The 23,680-nt window shown below is 38.7% G+C and overlaps 1 protein-coding gene across 4 annotated transcripts; it reads right to left on the bottom strand.

Moving 5' to 3' along the window:
- Positions 1–1,896: 1,896 nt before the first annotated feature.
- On the bottom strand, positions 1,897–22,515 carry LOC113951550 (zinc finger protein 474). 4 transcript variants are annotated; one of them, XM_027652638.1, is made up of 6 exons: positions 22,440–22,515; positions 22,255–22,338; positions 13,861–13,866; positions 12,214–12,337; positions 5,420–5,600; positions 1,897–2,245 (listed from the first exon to the last, which is right to left on the bottom strand). In XM_027652638.1, exons 1-6 carry the CDS (start codon positions 22,487–22,489, stop codon positions 2,094–2,096), a joined length of 597 nt encoding a protein of 198 aa, XP_027508439.1. In that variant the 5' UTR covers positions 22,490–22,515; the 3' UTR covers positions 1,897–2,093. The 4 variants fall into 4 exon arrangements, with proteins under 4 accessions (XP_027508439.1, XP_027508436.1, XP_027508438.1 ...); XM_027652635.1 differs by lacking the exon at positions 13,861–13,866 and having other exon boundaries at positions 12,214–13,091; positions 22,440–22,468; XM_027652637.1 differs by lacking the exon at positions 22,440–22,515 and having other exon boundaries at positions 22,255–22,433.
- Between the last annotated feature and the right edge of the window lie 1,165 nt (positions 22,516–23,680).

Below are 23,680 nucleotides of genomic sequence, written 5' to 3'. Positions count from 1 at the left end.
CACAGACTTTGACATCTGAATCCCACCAAAAGGAAGGGCTAAATTTTTAATGCCAAGGACTGCAGTGACTCTACAAAGGCTTAGTTTCTTTAAAACATGCTTTTTCTCTTGAAGTGACTTTAGTGAACTTTGATGACCCACTGAGGGAGATGTAGCCAAAAAATGCTTATCATGTCTGAGAAATGAAAGTGGGTTCCAAGAAGTGGAAGAGGGGACATAAAGGTGAGATTGTATGACGCCCATAATCCTCCAATTACCAAACCACTTGTCAGCCCGCCAGCAGTTGGTGTGACTTAGAACAGCCTCAAGGTCTCACAGTGTATGTTGCCTGCCAACAGCTCCGAGTAGCCAGTTTAACAATCACAAACCAGTGCCCTAGTTCTTCTTTCCTCAGGCCACATGCCTTCTTCGAGTCAAAAGGAGGAGGGATGGCACTGGCCCAGCTCTGCCAGCACCTCTCATGGTTGGAGACACTAGCAAGGACAGATCTGCAGGGTTTATACAGCTTTGTTCTGTAGAACAGAAACTGAACCTTTGACTCCTGAAGATATCTATCTTCAGACTATACAATCCTCATTCTGAAGATGAAAGGGCTGCCGAGGTACCATTGATTGTTTTGGAAATTATTTTCACCAAAGAATGCTGGTACCACTCCAGTCTGAATTAACAGACCGCCAGGGCTGGAGCCAGGAGCATTTCTCTAATAACAGAACAATGATATTACTTCTTATTTCACTTATTCCACAAATCACACAGCTTGATATCTTGGAAAAGTTGCTGGTACCCATATTTCATTTTAGTGTCTATGAAGGCATCCACTTCATCTGATTTTTAAGTACAGTAGTAAGTGTGAATGCTCTGAGAAAAGTCACATTGATCACACAATACATAACAGACAATTATGGGCCTTAAGCCCGCAGACAAAAACATACATGATATACAGTTTCTTTCATAATATCAGGAAGCATAGATTGCTGTTCCACAACTTGTACTGGATTTTGTCATACCTTTTGAATAACCTCTCCACTTAATAAAATGCTACAGAGTAAGTAAAATAATAATAATTGCTCTCTGCTGTACCTTGTAAAAGTGAGTATTACTTCCTCTATGTTTTTAGCCTATTCACTGATGTGTTTTGGCACTGATTCTTCTACATAACAAAATAGCACCACCACCACTTTATTGTAGTATACTTACCCTTCTTGCCAATACTGGCACTGTTATGGCCACATTTGGTACAGAGGGCAGGGTGGTATTTTATGCCAACCATCTGAGACACTATGCATGTTTTATCTTGACATAAAAATATGTTTCCTTTTACAAAGTTCATGACAAAGATATGCTTCTCTGACTTATAATATTTTTGGCATGATCAGTTTACTGAGCTGAGGATAAATCAAATGGTCAGCATCATTCTTAAGCACAAAATGCTCCAAGAAGAGGGCACTTCTGGGGTCTTTTCTAGAAGTAGCCAATTTCTGCTTCTATGGCCCATGACTGGGTCTCTTTATATGGGAATGTTTCACTTGTAGCAGTCAAGGTCTTCATGATGCACTGTCACACAAGGATATGAACCCTGGAGTGTTCCTTGGATTTAAGTTCTGAGTGGGAATCCTTGAATAGTCTTGTGCTGAAAATGGACAAAGACACCACCTCCCTCCCATAAAACCCCCAAAACTTTAACAAAAATGAACAAACTTAATTAAAGGAGCTACTTGGTTTCTCCGATTAGTCAAGTTCAGCTACAGTTCCTTACACTAACCAGAAAGTCTTTGGTAGAGGGGAAACAAAATTATCAAGGAAATAATTTTCTGTATTTGACCTTATCCTTTGGTAGCAACTGCTGATTTTTACTCTAGAGACTTCTGGAGCACATGATATGATTACACACTACAGTTTTGATGGCCGTGCCTCTCAGCTGAATTTTATTTCTCTGATGGTTTGTCTGAAAGGTATGGGTGCATGTGTGTGCCTTCACACACACACACACACACACACACACAGACACACACACATTTTATTGAGCTTGGGATAAACATGTGTGTTCGTGTGTTAGCAGGCGTGTATTTGTATGTATGTGTGTTACATCCACTTCACTTTGCAGGTTTTGGTTTACAGGACCTCTGGTGGACGATCAGTCTGTCTGGAAGAAAAGTACGCCCACAAATATCACATGGAACTAGCTGGGTCTGGGCGCTGCTCCAGGCTGCCTCATTTAAAGAATCAAGATCATAGAAACCTTTGGCTGGAAAATTAGAAAAAGAAAGTATCAGCTTTCATTCTGGAGACCCACATTCAACTCTTTATGGAAAATATTTTCAGGAAATACCTGTTGACTGAGCCTTTCAGTTTAACCAAACCATATTGCTTTTGCAAATGAAAAAGAAAAGAAAGAAGCAAAAGAGTAAAAAATACATAAAAAAGACTCTGTTTTTTGTCCCAGGGGTTGAATTAAATTAACTTCAAACTGAATAATTTTGTATTGTATGAGAGTACAGAGAAAACATCATGCTGTGTGTTATGATGTGCATTCTAAGTTAATTACTAACATCTTTACACACATACTATTATCAGCAAATTCACTTTTTGGCTTCATTTCAAGTTCTGTTTAATGAGCATGTGTTATCTGACCATGGCTATGGGCGGGAACGTATCATACTTGAGAATATGCTCTTTGCACTGCTCTGGACAAGGGGTTCAATTTTCTTCCCACTGAAGTTTATGCAAGTTTTGCTAAAAATTGGAGTAAATCTTAGATAAGCCCAAAACCTTACAGACAAAACCTACAGTACTTTTAAGCCACAGCTTCCTGTGAGGTCATTGCACTGATGCATCTATTGTGATCTAAACACTAATCCAGTCTTGCCCTCAGTTATTTTCCACTGTGGGAAGAATGACTGCTTCGAAAACACGGGAGCATTCTTCAAACACTCAGATGTATTTTCAAGATTTTATTTGGGTATAAAAAAAATCTTGTTTACTTTCATCTTGAAATTGACTTTTCTTTTCACATACTATTGTCTCAAACTGATTTGCAAAAAGGCCAGGCAGGTTGCTTAATACCTGGATTTAGTTCTTTAGAGTTTTCATTTGAAGTACATGCAGAAAAAAATCCACATGGCTTGAAGATGTACTTGCTTCACCCTTCTCAAATAGTATGACAATACAGAGAAAGATTTTAAAATCTGTTTTTTTCTTTGAACTTTTAGCAGTGCTCAATTTTTAAAAGAAAGGCATTTGTGCATTTAAAAAAAATTCCATGGTTTCTGTCACTGGCACATGATAGAGCCCTTCATTAAAGGCCCATACAATTTTAATATGATTCATATCCAATGGTTCACATAACCACAATAAGCCTTAGATCTCTTAATATGCCTGTTCCTAATGTTCTTTTTGTTAGAAGAGCAACCAAGTAGTGTTTCTTTTCTTGGCTGAGACAAATATCCCCTTTGCTTGCAGGAAATGAATGTGTATTTTCTGTACTTTGGTGAGTTTATGGAATACAAAAAAAAAGGGGGGGGAGAAAGAGAGATGACTTTCTCCTTGCAGGCATGTGTTAGGCATTCCATAAACAAAACACTGTGTAATGAGGGCAGTGGTTGTCTTCCCGTGACACTTGAGTTTTCAGAAAAAGATTTATGTAAGTTATAAAAAGTTTTATGTAAGCAGTTAATATTTCTGAGCTTTTTTTGAACATTCAACATTTGTTTCATTCAACAACAGGGGTAATCCCTTCTCCCTGAGCTGAGAAACTGTGAGACATGCAGTACATGCATGTGGTCTCAAGGTCAGTTATAGCATTTACCAGATGATCGAGAGTAACTCTTACGGAAAAAGAACGACACTGAGATTATTTTCTTGAGGCCAGAAGTATGAGGCAACTGCAGGGGGAACAAAAATTTTAGCTCAAGGTACAGAACTGATCAGGCTTGCATCAGCAGGCATTTGGGGACATATGCTGGAAGCAGGTCAATGTCCCCTGGGGAACCATGGGCACACAACACTTCACAGGAGATGAGAGGCGCCTGATATGACTCACTGCATAAGACAACTTTCTGATTCATATCTGGGAGCTTTCTGCTAGACTGTTTTCTCAAAGAATTGCTGTCTTTCTGCTTCCACTCCTTCAAAATAAGAACAGTGGTTTTAAAAAAACCCCAGATTTGTCCTTTTGCATCCTTCTCTTTCACATGGAATTCTCATTTTCTCCAATCTGTTTTACCCCAAAATGTGTAATAACTAAAAAGTGTTTAACATCTAAATGAGCAAATACAATGAAAACATCTTTTGAACATATCTTTTACTACAGATTCAACTCTGCCACTTGGCATCTGTTAACCAAGTTCTGATTTGATATTATTTGATCTTTGATTATTATTTTGAACAGCTGTTTAGTGTTCTCCGTGATCCTGCTCTCCTCTGTGTGTCTTCTGAGGACATATTTCTTTATACTGCTGTAAACTGACCTAGTGTATGACTCCTTCACAGTGAGTTGTAGCAGACTTTGTCTACTTTTCCAGACATTAGGGGAAGCTGAGGGAAATTATGGGGAATATAAAAAAAAACATGTGTGGATTAAACGCCTGTGAGGAAGTGGTCCAAACTTGGCCCAAAGTAGCTCAGACCAGCTGGGAGGGCCAGGGAAAGCATCCAGAAGAAAAGGTGAAATAACTTTACATGGGAATAGGGAAGTCCTGGGAACAGCTTCTGGGCAACGCGCAGATAAGGCTTTGTTTTTGGTCCTACAGTGAGCACATCCCCCCTGGAATACACACCAGAGCCTATCTCTGTGGGTGCTGGGGATCATCAGTGTTTGTTGATTCAAAGAAGTGGAATCTTACAAAACAGAATCCACAACACAAACATGCCAAATTGGCAGAATTAATTTTTTTTTTTTTTTACTACCTGTATTTCTTCTCCACCGTGTTTATATTATAATATCTCACAATGAAAGCTTCTAATACTTTTAAATAAAAGGGATCAATAACATCCACTGGATGTTGACTGTAGAAGAACATAGCTGAAGCATCTATACCTATGTTGCCTGAGGGTATTTTATTTTAATGACTGTATGTGTCAAGTCTGCACATTATTCTTGGATGTTTCTGCTTATTTCAAAACATACCTATCTACAGTGTTGAAAGGAGTCAAAAAGTAGTGATGCAGTGTTTTGATTCAGAATATACTGACACATAAAGGGGACTGCCCCAGGAGCCATGTTCCAGAGTCAGGGACTACTCTTACTGCTCACGGATGCTTTACAGAATAACTGGATACTTAATAAAAAGCTTAAAACAAGTAAACTGAAGAAAGAAGTTCTTGCAAACAGTTTATCTACTACTTTAAATTACCTCTTCTTTTTTTTTTCCTGTTCCTCCCACTTTCTTCGTCCCATATCTTAATTTAGTATGTATCTTACCTTGCACAATTCTGACTTCAGGCTTTTTAGGTTCTGGCCTTCTCAAGTGCTTGGGTAGGTTGTCATTCTCCTGGTGCCATTTTTTCAGGCATTGTGGTTCATGAATACTAATAGATTTTGTTCCATACTCACGACCACATATGTAACAAATCACTGTTGGTGGTCGTTTTATCACTTTTGCCTGCAAGTAACAATGGTGAAGAAGAATAAATACTATTTCCAACATTCATTTTGAATCAGAATGACTGTGGATGAAAACAGTCATGTAGATAAGGAACCTGATACTTGTGAAATCAGTGTAACTGTTTCTATCAATTTCATTTTGTTTGGATTCAGTCTTGAAGCTTGTAAGAGATATCGCCTCTAACAGGTGGGTTCATTCTGCAGATACTGGACTGAAAATTCATGTGTGTGACTAATACTTAGCTATGTAAGCTTCATCTCCTATTTTCACACCTTCAAGGTCATGGAAATGCTCAGTCTTCACATGCAGAAACAGCTCTGCTTCATCAAGTTGTTGAGGAGCAGCATCCATCTTAAATGGTTGAAGCCCTTTTTTATGGACCAAGCAGAAGTAACATGTAAAGCAGCAACAAAATCTTCCTCAGCTGAACACAGCTGCAGTAACAGAAAGACTCCATCTTCTGGCAGAACACAGCTCAAACCACTGTGTCCAGCTTTAGTGTCTCTCTAAAGTTGGACAATGAGGGCAGCTGTCCCAAGCAGTGACTGTGGTCCCTTACCCTATGTTACCTTCGCCACAGGTCAGTTAGTTGATGGAATTCTTGGCCTTTAAGGATTAAAATCAACCCAGGATATTTCAGGATGAGGGGCAAAATAGGAATTGCTGTTTGTTTATCCCGAAGGCCTCAGTGTGAACTTTGCCAGTGACTGTAGCGAGTGCAGAACTGGACTCTAAGCAAGTTATTGTTTTCACACTTCAAATATGCTATTGTTCTCAGAAAAAAACCAGCCCAACAATGGAAGAAAAAGATTCCTCAGCCCCAGACCTCACAAATACATATTCTAAGGCTGAAAAATGTATAATTACCGTGGTACGGCAGATTATGGACTCAGCTGTGTCCTTAGGTGTGTCCTGGACTAGGTGTGGTGTCAATACCAGCCCTGTTCCAGGAAGTAGAGTAAAAACACACTGTAGAGACAGAACTTGGAGGCACACAAATGGGTCTCACAACTGCCAGCACTTCCTACACTTCTGACTGCAGAATACCAGTAAGAGATGAGCTATCCCCTGCCCTCCTAAACATAGAGGACAGCCATGCCAGACCAAACATGGGAAGCCTTTCTCACTCAAACAAGGGAGGTGGGGATTTAATTTTTTCCTCTGCTGCTGTTTAAGACAAAGAGTAACCTGTTCCAGTATTTATAACTCTGTCAGCCCATCAGTGTGTTCAAGAAATTCTGGGCATTTCTTCTCGGATTTACGTTACAGTCTGAAAATGTCATTAGTGAACAATCTGCATAAGCTTGCTTTCCTGTATCACACATGTAATCTCAATTACAAGAAGAAATACTACTCTATAAAGTATATTTTTGCCGGGAAAAGGTGGACTTAATCTAGAAATTTCTCACAGTGACTTGAAATACAACATCCAAAGACAGTCTCTCCAAGGAGATATTCAGGCTCTTGACTTTCAAATGGAATTTCCTTAGCTACCTTTGATTACACAGTATTTATACATGTATATTTTCTAATAAATATAAAAACATACCCTTCTCCTATTTGTAGGTGAATATATCAACAGCTGTTGTAAGAACACCTTCTGATTTTTCACTATCAATTTTCATCTACTTCTTTGCTTCAAGTCTTGAGCTAAATCTTGTCTGATTTGGAGATAAGACCCTGGGTCCAGATGGAGTTGTTTGACTATATGCTTATTTGTAGGCTCTGGAGAGGTTTAGATGAGGATACTATAATCTGAATTCTTGAGGTCAGGGGACTCAATTCAGTGTGCATTCCTGTTTTGGGCATGTTACAGCATTTTAGAAATGGTTTCCTTAAAAAATGCTATGTGTAAAATCACAGGGAACACATTTTCCTCACTAGTTTCATTAGCTAGGTTCCTGCCATTCACTAAAATAGGTTATTTATTGGCTGAAAACTAGGAAAGAGCAATTTGATTTGTATTCGGTCTGTAGGTACTCTTTATATACCACCAGAAAGCGAAAAAGGAATCCTGGTACAAATGTTGTAGAACTCTGTTCAAGTAGATACGTCTGTCTTTTGTAACTTCCACAATTAAAAACTGTACAGAAACAATAGCAGAGACCAGAATTAATTAAAAGGAATCAGGTCACTCTAAGGATAGAATTATTTTTTTTCCAGAGAAATAGTGAGTTTGAATCATCACCACACATAAAATTATACTCCCAAATCCTTTTCTGCACACATGTTAAAAACCTGAAAAATAAAACCTGAAGGAGATTAGCCTTACAATTGGTAGTAACAGGTTTTTCATTTTTTAACTGTGGAATCCAAGATATGATAAGCTTTACTTGGAATTTCTACAGCTGATGATATTTACCCTTCATTTCTTTTTCTCTTCAGAGTGTGCTTATCCCAAATGTCACATCTGGAGGCCTGCAGTTTGAAATGAAACTATTTTTGGAAACACCACAATTTTCCAACCCAAACTACTCACAGGCCAGTGGCTAGGCTGTCTGCTCACTGCTTTGTTTTTAACTTTTAAAAAGGGTTGTAGGGAAGGTCTGTTCCTGAGGATATGTGTTATTATAAAAATACCTACAAATACCTAACAGTGTAGTTAGGCTTTCCTCTGGTGTCTCAGTATTTTCTTTTTTTCTCCTAGACTGCTAAGTATGTCTGCGTGACCATGAATGAAGTTATTTAGCTCAGAGGGCTATGCAACTATGTATTTTCAATAGACCTGACATTACTTGAGGTTAGCCCCAGGCTGCTGTTATGGTGTTACATGAGGTCAAATCCTTCCATACTGCACAAAGCTTTTAATTTCTTCTTAAGTACACACAATAAGACTGTCTCCCAAACTCCACTACATAAATATTTATCATCCAGGACTGCACACACCTCTGCCTCTCCTATTTGTTTAGTTATCCACGTATTTTAATGGGAAGAGGGGAAGCATCTTTCTCTAGGACAGAGCTCTCATCATAGACTTGAATTGCCCAGGGAACAGAGGCTCAAGACAAGACTGATGCAAACACTTAGAAGCACCATTCTGTTGTATGAAAGCAGCCCTTTTCATACACTCCTCTCTGGAAAATAGAAAGCGTTTTGCATAAGGGACAGGGACAAGCTGTGGCATGGGTCTCATGACTATCCAAAGTTGCATTTCACACCCCACTGGAGCACTTTCAGCCACAACACAACAGCTCAAATGTTAGGACTGGTGTCCTATATGCCTGTGCATAAAATTTCTTTGAAAAGCAAGGTAATTTTGCCAGATGATGCTGGTAATTAAAGATATTACTATGCTGGGAGCACTAGAATATCCCATTTTGCTCCTGATGTATTTTATTTTAATTGAAATACATCAGCATAATGAACATGGCTTTTGTGTACAAAAAGAAAGGCAAGAAACTCAATCATTCCCAATGATAAGTTTCATTCGAACCATCTGTTCACTCTCCATTCTCAACTAACTTTCCATATTTGAAAACTTGTTTGTCAGTATTCTCCTAAAAAGGTGTTCAAAACCACTGCAATCAAGGTACGCAAAGCTTTTCATTGACTTTCCACCTTCGTTAGAATTACACAGTATCTGAAGGAGTCTTCCTTTTACCAAATGCCTAGATGGTTTTATGCTAGAGCAAAATACAGCATCAACATTGTTGCTACATGAATTTTCAAGGTTTATGCTGTGTTAAAATGCACTGCAATACAGCAAAGGAAGATTAGTGAAATCTTTTTAGGTAGTTCACCTGATAAGAAAACAGCAGATGGCAGCACCAGATGCTAGCGATACATCAATAGGCTTCCAAGATCAGCGTTATCTATTGTCAAAAAACCTGTAACTCATACACACAGCAAGTCACTGGTGCTCACTTACACATACCACACATTTTTTTCTATGAAAGAATAAAACATAGACTCTGTTTTAGTGCAAGTCTCAGTTTCAGTAGCTCCAGACATCACTTCTATTTTTGGGGGTATCACAGCAGAATTTCTGAGTCTTTAAGCATAGGCAGTGGTTTGGTTTACAAAGCCACACACGATCAACTCAGATGTGTTCACTGATTCTGAGAGCAAGGGCAGTAAGTGGAAGAGATGGCTTACAGAGGCTGTTGTGCCTCCAGTTCTAAAGACATTTAGCGCAGAATTGTGAAAGAGTTTGTCAGTAATGATACTGGTCTAGTTGGCCCTTCACTTGCTAAAGGGGAGGGAGCTCCAGGACAGAGGCACACAGACAGAAGTGCTTGCAGTTGTAAAGTTAAAATGCTCTTCACATGCTGTACTACCAAATCAGTCAAAACTTTTATTTTGCAAATGAAGAAAATTCAGCTTTTTCATTTAGGGTATCTTTCATTGCATAAATTAATTTGACTGCAGCATTACTTCTCTTAAATACACTTATACAAGGGTTGGATTTTTTTTGAGCTAGTCTTTTCCTCTGATGTTTTGCTGAATCAGGACTTAAAATAAGTACTTAAACAATTCATGATCACAGCAAGTAAGTCTGTTAAATGAGACAATAGATGCCCCAAATGCTTTCCAGACAGGACCAAAATATATTGCCATTTCACTCCAGCACTAATGGAGTACTATTTTTTAACAGAACTAATAAGTAGCTGAGGAGCTGGTAAGGTGAACAAAACTAAAAACATACGCTGGAAAAAGATGAAGACTGTAAAGGGGACACAGACCTTGTCCCTGTTCATAGCAAATCTGCAGTTCTTCCATAAGCTTAGTGCTTTTCCACATCCTTCCATCTGTGGACCTTTCAAAATTTTCAACCATAAATAGAGAGCCTCATGCAGAGAATTTAAACCTATGGAAAAGAGGCTTCCTTTGACCACTTCCTATAAGCTGTCTGCCAGTCCTGAAGAACCATTTGGATCACAGGATGTTTCTTTCAGTCTTTCTGTTCTGCCTTTAAGGTGAGCCTCTGTACAAAAGAACAGCTCTAAAAATATTAAAATGAAAGACCTCAGAGAGGTAAAATCCATCACCCCTTCTTGAAAGTCATTGTTAATAATAAAGTTGCTTAGAGTCTATTACAAACTGCAAGCTGTACAGCCTCATTAGTTCTGTTGCAACTGATGAACTGTAACTGCTTGGAAGTAAATGAGGAAACCTGTCGTTCACACAGAAGGAAGAACAGATTTGAACAGATTTCACTCTGGCTCTGCAGAGCTCACAGAACTAAAAAGTGGTAATAATGTTGTTGTTCAACAAGTCAGCAGATGTGACTGAATCCACACAGGGAGCAGATATGTTGTGCAAGAGGGTAACGTTTTTACAGAATCACTGTCAATGCCAAACCACATTCTAAACTTTTTTCTTTTTTTTCTTTTTAATGGCATTATAACTATAGCCAATTCCCCCACGCCCCTTTTTTTGTTAAACTACAGAATTACGTGCGATGGATTAAACTCTCTGTTTCACACCCATGCCTTTCATTGAACAATCACCTTTAGAGCAAAGCCAGTTCTTTGGTAAAGGGTACATTGTAGTGTAAAACAAGAACATCACCCTTCCTACAGCTATAGATGCAGCTGTGCAGCACTTTGAACTCCTTGGAATTATTTTAAATTTGCTGATAGAAGACCTAAGGAGTGAACCTTTATTTGCCAGTATCTATCAGTTAGTGGCCTCATATAGCATAATAAAAAAATAGTTCCTGTTGTCTTAGTCTCATGTGAGTTAGGGTAATGCTATTATCTTTATTTTATTCAGCAGCTGGTAAACTAACAGGTAAACACCCTTTGATTTCTAAAGCATCTTTAGAAATGCTCTGCATACCATTGCATTCCTTTGGTGACTGAAAGAGCTAAATCTCATTTTCAAAAGCAAGGTAGGCAAACAGGATTCCAAACCCCATTTAAAAAAAATAAATAAAAAAAGTTGTTTAATTTAGACACTGGGCCTAAATTTAGACAACTATCTTACAAAACTCCTGGCCAAAAGACAGCTTGTGCAGAAAAAATAGCAGAAAAAAATAAGCCATTTTCCAAAACTCTGTATAGTTTTTGGATAATGTGAATCAGCTTCTTTATTCTTGGATCTTGAATCAAATTCAGTGGAAAGAAATGTGCAGTCCTACTTATTTTGTTGTTGTTAAACCCAGAGCTGCTGCCTTTGAACATGCAGTCCTCAGTAAACTCATGTTCCATGCCAAGGTTAAGAAAAATGGTAAAATATGAAAATCATTTTGGAGTGCTTACGGGACAATGAAACATTGCTTTTCATGTTAACTAAATAAAAATACCTAATATCTGCTAAAACATATAACATCCAAACCTTGCCTAAGCTACTCAATAGAATTGTCTAGGGAGCTATAGCAAACAATGGTCCCTCTTAGGGCATAACTCTCACAGGACCACAAAGAAGGAGAACCCAACTACTCCCTTTCAAAAAGAAAGTTGAAACAAATAAGAATAAGTAGTTTCCCCATGCACCCAGTATTCCACTTTTCTTTTTCTACTATTCAGCAGATAAACTTTTTCATGGAGCCAAAAGGTCTTTCGGAAGGGAAGTGATTTTAAATTTGATGGGAAACCAGTCTCCCCTGGAGATCCAAGCATCGAGATGCATCCACACCCTTTCATACAGCACATGCTTAGCAATTTACCTGTGCAGTTGATGCAGCCCCACTCATTCCTTGATGGTTCTCAGATTGATCATATCTTTCTGAGCCAGCTCCAGATCTTGGTCCTTTACCGGATTTATGAGCGCTGCTACCTCCTCTGCAACACCTTTCATGCACAGGAAGACGCTCAGGAAAAAAGGTTCTGCCACAGTTTCCACAGGGCACGAGCTGAGCTTGAGCACTCTGATAAGCCGCCTCATTTTCATCTGTAAGTGTATAGGAACCACCAGGAAGGACCTCAGGTTTCCTGGGCTCTGGTCTTCTAAGGTGCTTTGGTAGTTGATTGTTTTCAATATGCCACTTCTTTAGGCACTGGGATTCATGTATAGAAATAGACTGTGATCCAAATTCTCTGCCACAGATATAGCATACCTTCAAGCCAGGTCTCCTTGGTGGGAAGGGCGTTTGAGACATGTTTGAAAAATCTGACAGTGTTGATGCTAATCCAGTGCCTGGTCACCTTTACTGGGGTCCAGCTTCTAGATGTACTACTTTGGGAAAATTTCTGGGAGGATCTGCACGTTAGATGGTGCCAGATGATGCTCTGAGGGCAAGGTACTAGAGATACTACTAGGGGCTTCTCCAGGACCTGACAGAGCACTACAAGTTTTGTTCACATTCTTTTTCCTGGTATTTGTTTCCATGAAGGGTATACCATTTTGGGAAATGTATGTGCTCTCCTGCACATAAAGGTCTTGGGAAAGTCTGTTATTCAAAATGATTCTACATCTTCTTAATCCATTTTCATGAGCCAACATATATTAGGGACTTCAAAGCTGGAACGCTACACCTAATAGCTGTTTCAGTAGAGAAGGGGGGTTTCTGTGTGTGTTCCGTTTGTCTTTTGTTCTTACATGATCCTGAAACAAATGAAATTAGTACATATTAATAAATGTCTTCTTCCTTGTTAAGCTTACCAACCAGTGGTTTATCACAAGGAACCTTAATACTCTTGTACTTTTAAATAGCAGATAAATAACATAAAATATATCCTTACCCTTAATGAGCAGTTGAACAATGTAAATCTAAAATTCTAGCCTCAGAGGACAGAAAGTCGTGAAGGATATGAAAGAAGATGAATTTGCACAAAGTGAAGCTGATGAAATGCAAGTGGTTTGGAGTATACTCAGTAGGATTTATTTTGAGTTATTGACAGAACTGGTATTTCTAGCACAGTCCTTAATTTTATAAAAATAAGCTTTTTATGTTGATAAACATAATTTCCCTTTCTCCAGAGAAATAAGAAAAAGTCCCTTAGCTGAGGGATGTTAGTTTCTAATCTACAAAGGGACTGTCAGAAAGCAAAGTGTTTCCAGTCTGTATGTTGAAGGAAATTATTAGGTCCCTTTATTCAGCACTTGTGAGGTGGTGGTTCAAATTCTGTAACCAATCTTGATTCTCCCAGTACAGGAGAGCTACTAATAAAATTGAGCAGGTTTATTAGTAAGAGCTAGTGACATGCTTTGGGGGCTGAAGCACATGCAATATGAGGAGAAGGTAAGGCCACTGCATTTGTTTAGTCTCAACACAGTACTAAATATATTTCAATTTTTCACTGTGCAGTTTATCCCTGTATACAGATAAATCCATGCTGTATCCCTCAAAAGTTCATTCTTATAATATTTTAACCTGGTCCTCTAAGGATCAGAAAATAAAATTCAGACCATACGCATGTATGGTAGAGGCTACTGCTTTATTGCAAGAAAAAAAGTAGGTAGCATGTTGCACAGGTAGGCAACTGCCAAGGACAGCCTATGTTTTCTGTAATAGAAGAAACGGTTGGCTAAATGGTCACCTTGCCCTTACCAACTATTCCAAACTTCATCTCATTCCTTCCAAATTTTTAGGGGATTTCTAACGCACAGACTTATCCAGAGATTCCATTGACCTGTCTCGGTTCACTTTCTCAGCTGCAACCAACCAACCTGGATCTGCTCTTTACTGCTGTATTGTTATGTTACCATGGAAGACTTTGTTTCCACTCAACAGCCTTTTCACCCTTATCACTCCCACCTCTGAACCCATGGGCTGAATTTTACTATCCAGAAGGGAAATGACGCAGTTTTTCAGATGACAAACTTAAACTTTATCTGTGCCACAGAGACACACTCACCTCATTCTAGTCTCTCATAAATGTTCTAGGGGATGTCTTAAGGACATGGGTAATAGTGAAAAAAGTCGTCACACAGGTTCATGTACATAGTCATCCTCTTGCCAGGCACATAAAGTGTTTAGATTGCTGCATTGACACTGCTTGCTTAAATACTCACAAAGCTACATACTCCTGGGATACTTTCTTACTTAAAAAAAAAAAATCTTCTGTGAAGCTCAGATTTATTTGTAGGCAAATTGGAAAATGTGAAGACCATCAGACCCAATGTGTGATTTGTACTGGAACGAATCTCTGTGAATAAATATGTTGCACTTAGCTGTTAAAAATAAAATTCTTGAGGGACTTCGCACTCAAAGTTAACACCTCATCTAAAACTCTATTAGATAACTGCAGTTTGTGGAAAAATATGGTAACGTACAAGGATTTAGTATCCTCTGATGTCTCAAGCTATCAGGTACACATACAATGTATGTTGAAGGTTACACAAAACTGTAGCGCTGGAATTTTTAGTTCAGATATCAAAATAACAGGTTCAGCAGTATGCGAAATTTAAATCTGCAAACTAGTATTGAGGCTACTGTACTGCAATGCTGTTTCAAAGACTGGGACAGTTTCCAAAGAGGGTGGCCTGTTGGATGAATCCAAGTTGGGAAGTAGCCAAGCTCTTTAGGAGGATGAAGGGAATGGAGAGCCAGGGAAACATTAAAGGGTCATGAAGGCAGGGGAGATAAGGGTTATTGGTGGGTCACAGGAAGAGAGCATCAGAAAGTTCAGTTACATTTCAGGGAACTTCTGAACTTTGTAAGGTCCTATTTATGTCCTATTTATTGATTTATGTCAGACTGAAACTTTCTGCTACCTGAGAGGATTCTTAAAGCAACAGTGAAAATTGAACTGCCTGCCACATGAAGAATGTTAGGTGACTAAATCTGTTGCCATTAGGAATGAATCAGTCAATAAAAGATGCTATAAACAATCTATTAACAATATATCTTATTGTTGGATTTCCAAGCTTGCTATTGTAAATACTTCATAAGAGAATTATGTTTCCTTGTGGGGATTACACCATTTGGTCTACATTTATTCCTGCCAAGTTGACTGTTATTATTTGGAAACTTCCTATAAATTCAGTGTGAAATGAAAAGGAATATGAGCAGTGCAAATTTTCTCTTGAGATCAGTGGTAAAGTTGTGGAAGTAAATCAGACTGTGATTTTACATTTCAAAACATAAAACTTCCCTATGTTTTCCTTTTAAAAATGTTGCAATATGTTTTTCAATAAAGTGGGAAGGTACAGTTGATCACTGCATATAGCTGTGGGAAAACGTTTCTCTCCTCTGCAGTTCCACTGAGGACAATACTTAAAAACAATCTCATGAACTGCAGTGATAGGTCATTTACAATTAGTGAAGTTAAATTTAATTAAAAACAAGTGAAATACTATGGCTAGTCCAGCACCAGGCTGAGAACCAAAATAGAACAGAATGACAAGAGTGCAAATATCTCAGTTCATCTCTAATCTTCTTGTCCTGAAGAGGGAACTGGAACTCTTGCACATTGTTTTTAAGCTTCATCTAACCAGAAATTGCAATAGCATTATTATCCATGCTTCACTAATGCTGCCTGCTCTTAGCTGCCATGTGTGATTCAACCTATACAAGTAAGTGGAAACTTCTTCCCTGAAATGGCCTTCTTTATGTCTTCTTTTATGTCAGTGTTGGAACTTGGAAGCAAAGTTGACACATACGTTTCCTATTTCCTGTATGCAGCCCATTTCTGAAGAGCGACCCTCTCTGTTTTTCATCTATCTTGATTCTCTCATGTAAACAATTCCTCAAAACCCATTATAAGGTCATTTTATAAGCCTGGATTCCTTGACTGAATTGAAGAAAACATACTTGTGTTAGCTGGGGAATTAAACTGGCTGTTTCCAATGAGTTCTCAACACTACTGCTTTTGACTTAGCTAGAATTCCACATTGAGACCTCTCAGCTGAAAAAAACAGAGCTTACCTTATGGAAGAACACATTGTATGAAGCCTCCTACTACCAGGACATAACCATGCTTATTAAATGGACAAAATAAAAGAACAGTTGTGACAATTTTGTACAGTTTATGGATGCTGACTGATATCACAGACTTTCCATGTGTAGCTGTAACAGACTGTAAACTCTCTTTAAACTATATGGCTGGTCTACTGTCATTGTTCTCATCTGCCAGCACAGAAAGGGATGAGATAAATCCTTGCACCAAATAAAAATAGAGCTAAAACAAAGGTCACACAGCTTTCAAGCTTATACACGTCAAAAACCAAACCAAAACAAACCCAAAACCCCTCTTAACTATGTTTGACTCCATCCAAAAGCAGAGACAATTTCCAGAGAAGACCATAAACAAGCAAAATAAAAACTGGGAACAACTGATTCCTTTACTACTTTTTTAAAAACAGTTCTCAAAAAAGCTATGAAAAGGATTTATATGAAGTACTTGCTTGAGGTTACAGTGGCTTAAATCCATGAGGCTCTTTGAAGAGTTCATCTATAGTTAGAGAGTACTTACAAAATCAGAACTCCTGTAACAGAGTTATGAGAAGGTCAGCATTGGCTGATCTGCCTGAGGAAGAGTATGAAAGCCATAAGAATACATTAAATGAAGTGGAAAATGTAATGCTCCAAAATGGTGCCATCTGAGTACAACAGCCTGGTGGAAGCCTAGCTATAGATCACGCTGTCAGTGCCAAAAAAAAGAAGAAACTAATTTTAGCTTGCCAAAAATTACTGGTTAATTCAGTACCTCAGATTCAAGAGTTCTTGGCTGTGTAAACCCTTGTTTAAGCAAAGCCCCACTTCACTCTGAGTTCTCCCTTTGTTTTCCCTTTCTTCAATACTACACTCAGGGTTGTATACTCATTCTGCCTGTTCATCATGCCTTGCTTGGAGCCATAAGCTTTCTGTTTGTGACATCACAGTTGTTGTTATGTGGGTCAATTAATAAGGATGATTCATATATATTGGACTAAATCTGCAAGTATTCTAAAGGAAAAGTTTTTCAGTTGTAATACCTAACTTCACTGTTACATAAGTTTGAAATATGTCAAATAGCTTTATATAAGAAGCAATAAACAAAACTTCCCGCACTACAATAGTACCCACATATCCTGGTTTCCCAGTCTGGGCTGGACTGTCTATAAAGACAAAGGAGAACGACAACTCAGTCTAAACAACAACTCAGGATGAAAGATACAGAAAGAGAGAGATGAAGTAAGTGATCTGCTAAGTAAAACAGAGCAAGTCCGAAAAAGAAGGAAATTAATCTAGATTTTCTAGCACCCCAATACTAAATCAGGCCAATCACAGGATTTTCTAAGGCTGATTCCTAACTTTACAGTCAAGATGAAGGTAAGTCTTTTTTCTCCACTCTACTGGGTTTTCATTATATTTACATATAAAAGAGGTGTCAGAAAGGACCAAACTGACATCCTTTGTTGAGTGCCAAAAAGCCTTGCTTCAGGCTCTTTCCAAATAAAATGTCTTCTATGAGGCTTCCTGTTATTCTCTAAGGGAAAACAAATTAAATTAAACCAACATCTTAAGCTTTACCTTTTCTTGTACTAAATATTGTTTTGTATTGCTCAATTATAAATCATCTTAGAAATCTGTTAAGACACAGTACTCAAACATAAGCTGGACTAAAATATTGGACAATTTGTAGCATCTTACTGCTGGATCTGTTTTTCACTGAAAGATAAAAGGAAAAAAAACATTCTCATGTTTCCAACAATATTTTTAGCAAATTAACCACACATTAAAAACCTCACATTTTTCCAGCTCAGCACTGCATTTTCTCCACAGTTTCTGGCTGGAGGAGTCTCCTTTGATTAGTCCTAGAGACTAATCATTTCCTTCAGTCATGTGAAAAGAATAATCTATTATTTGATTGAACTTAAATAAATACCCCTGAGATGCAGGAAATCCATAGTTTTTTACGTCAGGATGCTTCATCTTGTCACAGCTGAGCATGATCCATACTTTTATGCATCCTCCTATCTTAAAAAACTATTTGCAATCTCTGAACATACAAGTATTGGCACGCACCCCCACTTCTGGCAGCTTCAAGACTTTGTAAGTCTGTAAAATCTAACATTGCAGCAACCTGGTTTAAATGTCTTATGAGTAATGTACACTCAGAAACATCCAAGTGTGGAGCTTGTTCCATTAGGGGATCAGCTGCACATATAGCAATACCTTTTCCCCCATACCATCTGCAGCCCAGAGGCTGGTGGTTACGCCTTCGTTAAACATGGATGCAGCCAGCTACAAGGACAAGGCAAGAACACCCAACCCCAAATATACCAGGCTAAAAAGCCACTATTTTCTGCCATATACAAACAGGCTAGAACTGCCTGGGAATTTTCTAGTGAACATTTTTCCCATTGTTCGAAGTGTTGGTTAGACAAAACTGAAACTTTCTTCAAAGATGTACCTCTACGAAGTACACAAGAGAGAAGTCTGTTTGTTTGTGTCTGTGAGCTGTGGGTTCATTACAATGTAAGAAAAGGAAAATATAAACCCCAGAGGTTTTCTATAGAAATATTTAAGGTGATTTTTGTGATGAGACAATCATTCTAGTCAAAGTTTTTTGTAATTTTCCTCTGACCTATGAAAATGACCATGTCTTTCTTTGGATCTGATAATCTTCCTACCTAGAACTTTATGGATCAATCAAAAAATCACATCAACAGCAGTCATTGTATACTTGGTATTTAAGAAGGCCTTATGCATAATTATGCAGTAATTAAATTTATTTTATTTAATTAGCTCTATTTGATTTCAGTTGATGACACTGTTACCAGAGAAAGCTGGAGACTTTTTCTAGTGACACATAAGTTCTTTCATGTTACTATGTCTTCTGCCCAAACATAAGAAATAATTCCTTTGATTTGACTGAAATCCTTTACATAAAGGAATTATGATTCCTACTAATTAAAATATATGGGAAAAGTGACACATTTTTAGTAAAAAAATGTAATTTTTCAGACTTTCAACATTCAAAATCCTGGACCTGCTCCAATAACACCATTCTCTCTCAGATCTCCTTTATGCTCTACAAATAAAGTTGTTGCTTTTTGTATTTTACTTAGTGATGCATCACAACTCATCACGACAAGGATTACCTTTGTTTGACTCATAATTCTTTAACACACATCTCATATTTTAAACAAATGTTACTCTGCCTTCACACTTGCTCTTGTGTGAAACTCAGCACAGACATATTCCCAATATGTGTGACACTAGGGATACTTACGCATCATATTCTTAACAATCTTCAATTAATGAGGTATATCTGTGATACTTAACACCCTGGAAATCATAAACGGCATATTGGATATGCATCAAACAATGAATAGATTGGGTATGTTCAACCTGCACACAGCACAGGAGTATGAGAAAAAGCAGGCATTGAAGCAAGTAAGTTTACACAGCTCAAAGTACCTGTACTTTCTAGCTCATGTCTCTGTTCAACATTTCCATTTATGGAACTTATATGTACAGAATCAGGCTGGTTCCCAGTGATTTTGATGATGACTATGCAACTACTTCAAGAAAGTATGCTAATTGTTAGGGAGAAAAAATAGGTGGATGGATAAATTCATAATTGGTTCTCAGCCTGTTTGAAACAAAAGAATAGAAGCCAGGCATGTCAGCTTGTACAAATTGACACAAGTCAGTGGAAATCAGCAGAAGGATGACACTGCACATGTGCTGAGAGCCTATCACTTGAAGTGTAAAGTGATTCAGTATTGGAAAGACACTTTTTTCAATTATCTGCAGTAACACAGTTGCATTATACAGGAGAAAATAGTAAGGGTAAATGTTCTCATCTTTTATGGTGTAAATCAACCTTAATAATTTTTGAATAGAAAGAAAGTGCTCCAGCTGATAAATGACTCTGTAACTAAGGCTTTTGCTACTTTTGTTATGAACAGGATATTCAAACAGATAATCTGATTACCATGACAATTAGTATCCCCAGCAAGATACACCAGCTATTAAAATATGAAATTTAAATGATGAACAGAAAACCACAACAGCAGAAAAGAATCAGAGGGAATCTACACAAGCAGATGAAGCGATCCAAAGTGGAAAAGGTCTAGAAAAACAAAACTCTGGACAACCCAATTATTTTGTGAAATGTTGGTACACCTAACAAGACATTATTTTGCTCATTGTATTCTGCATGAACAGTACAGCACATCTTAAAACATTGCAGAACAGTCATGACACAGCGTTACAAAAAAGAAATGGCCACATACTGAATCTGTTAGAGACAACAGCATGCTAGGAGTGTTATCAAAACATCCATCATGTCCAGCAAGATACCTGACAGCATTATAGCACTCATTTGTAAGGTTCTTATTCGTAACAAATCTCAAAAAACATCACTCTTTTACATTATTGTTCTTCTCTCCAGATTAAATCAATAGTAATTTATAATTGGTGTGAGAGGACATGGTGGAAAAATGTCAAGTTTTACCTGGTACCCCTCGGTCCTGATGATTATATATTTGTTATGTTTAATGATGATCTTTTTCCCACTTTGTATTTTGCAGCTGTTATCTACACATCTGTCCATATAGTCCTGCTTTCTGTTTTATAAATCTTTAGTTAACAGAACTAAATTTCATGAGCCAATAGAAATACATATGGAATATAAGCCTGAAATATCCTCCGATAATGTGGCTTAAAGGAAGTGATATGTATGTCTGAGGTCCTTACTAAGTAACCATAATTTCACCTGGTTAGAAACCAGTGTATCCGATAATAGATCAATGTCCTAAGGAATTTGGTAAATAGAAAAGTAAATTTAAGTAAAGTGTATAAATTTGTTATGAAGGCAATGGTGTTAATTTGTAACTTGAGCAATCAGTTCACTGACAGTACCTCACAAATAAATTTTGTAATAAGCTTTAAGATAGACCATTTGGAAATGACAGTAAAGTTTTCTGTTTCACTTGCACTTTCCAAACAAAACAAACTAAAGCAAAACAAAGCAAAACAAATTGGCTTTTTAGTAAACCTTTTCATTACTGTTGAGCATCACATATTTTCCAGGAATAGAACTGGAAGAGATAACTTCCGTTATACTGGAGAATCAGTAATTATGTGTCAGGTAGAGTTACCTTTTACAAAGATAACATTTCTAGCTCTCAATATCCGAATGGTTGGCCATGATTATTCCAGTTGTATTCTCCTGTCCTTAAAACACATCTATAAATTAACTCCATCCACTTCCCTGGAGAAGTGCAGAACTAGGTAGCCAGAACATCTGACCTGGTAAATGCTCACACACTCTTTTTGCCAGGCAAACTTCTGCAGGAAAAAAAAAAATCCAGAGAATAAATGCACTATCCTTGCAGAAAGCGCTGTTACACATGCATTTATTACCAGCTGGCTGGTCTGAGGGTTGAAAGTCACCCAAATCGTTGCTGATAGACCTAGTTATTTATAACTGGGTTCTTTATCTCTGTGGGACTTCAGTCATCTGGCATTAAGAGCAGGCACTGGTACAGTGGGATGAGGGCAACACACAGGACTGCACTATTTGAGCCTTGGCTGACTGACCTTCAGGCCAGGACTGTTACCAGTACCATCACCACAGTTTCACAGGGAAATGAGGTGAAAGCTAGCAGAACTGGGTTGTGAGCTAAGGATCCCAAGGATCCGCCCGTGTCTACTTGCCAGGGACAAGAGGTGCTTGAACTTCAGGAGAGAAGGAAAACCACAGTGCCTCCTCACCCAACCATTGCTCCACTGCCCTGCATGAAAAAAGTCCACAGGCATATTCAGATCCAACGCGCAGGAGACCGTGGAAGGCATCGCATTTTTAGTGTCCTCCTAAACTCCCATTACCTTCGCTCCAAAGGGCGGGTCAAAATTCCCTCATGTCCCCAAGACCCGGGCTTCTCTGATGTTATGCTTTGGCTCAGTTTGCCCCTTACGGAAGGAAGAAGAGAGTTGAGCAGCACAGTCGGGCACACGTTTCCCGGCGCGGGGCACATTTAGGGTCCCCACACCCACCCCTGGCCCCGCCGTACCCGCACCCCGGAACCGCGCCCGTGCCGTTCCCACGGCAACGCGCAAACATATGCAAATATATGCCGGATGCGCCGCCGTTGATTGGCCCGCGCGGCTGTCGCTCACTGGCGGGGGGGTGGCCCCGCCCTCGGATCCTGCCGCCCGCTCCTCGGCGTCTTTCTGGAGGGATGCGTGCAGCTCTCGGCTTTGGGGGAAATGGGGCTTTTCCTGCCAGAGAAGCAGGAGTATGTGTGTAGGGAAAGTCTGATCGACCGAACACCTGCGAGCTGTTCCGTGGGAAGGGTCCCCAGCCAAGCTCTGCATCCATGAGCGGGGTCCTCTCTCTCAAACCTTTTCTGCTCTTGACGAGGTGAGAAGAGACAGATGGCATCGCTGCGAAGCTCAGGCAACAGAGAAAAATAAGAGAATAAGGAGCCCGAACTCCATCTTCGACAGAAGCAAAATTACTCATGCAAAAATTCAGTTTTTGGTCAGACTCTTTCACGTTTTTTGAAATTTAACTTTTGCACGACCCATATTTTCCATGGAAATTAATTCTACAGAAACAATGATAAATAATTGCTACAAGAAAACACCACTGGTTCAAACATTCCCATGGCAAGTGTTCTCTGATGGCGGTTCTAAGAGCAAGCCAACAGTGCTGTTTCCATGCTACCCCTTTCTGCTTAACAAACTTCAGTTGTCACTGAAACCCTTAAAATGCAGAACATGCATCATTTGCTTACAGTCTTGGCAAGAGCAGTGTCGTGTGTTCTGCTAAGCAATGGAGATCTACTGCAAACAAATTTTAGTACCTGTTTCAGACTGAAACTTTTGGTGTGGCAGGTATGCTGCTAAAGCAGATGTGAAGCAAACCTGTCAAATGGGCTTCTACAACATTGCATCCTTCAACCATGTGAATTCCAAGGCTGGAGACACAAAAAGGAAAATTACAGAAGGCTTTCAGAGAAGTAAAATCATGTTGTCTGGTCAGAATGAGTTACACTGCAAAAAACCAGTATGCAAAGGAGGAAAGTGATAGCAGTCTAGGCCTTCTGACACTGCAATGCCAGTAAGATCAACAGTTAATTCACCTTTATGCCATGTATGGCAAAAGGTGTTTATCAAATGACTAGCACTTGGATCAAAAGCAAATGCCATTTAACCTCCACTTGGCCTTAGGGGTTAAACAAAATTTGTATTGCACAAAATTTGTTGTTAGCATGACACAGAGCTCACACCGTTTAACACAATTAAAATG

Source organism: Corapipo altera, unplaced genomic scaffold, assembly GCF_003945725.1.
Source record: "Corapipo altera isolate COAL_440 unplaced genomic scaffold, ASM394572v1 61286, whole genome shotgun sequence".
Classification (NCBI taxonomy): Eukaryota; Metazoa; Chordata; class Aves; order Passeriformes; family Pipridae; genus Corapipo; species Corapipo altera.
This window is presented reverse-complemented; position numbering and strand designations above follow the sequence as displayed.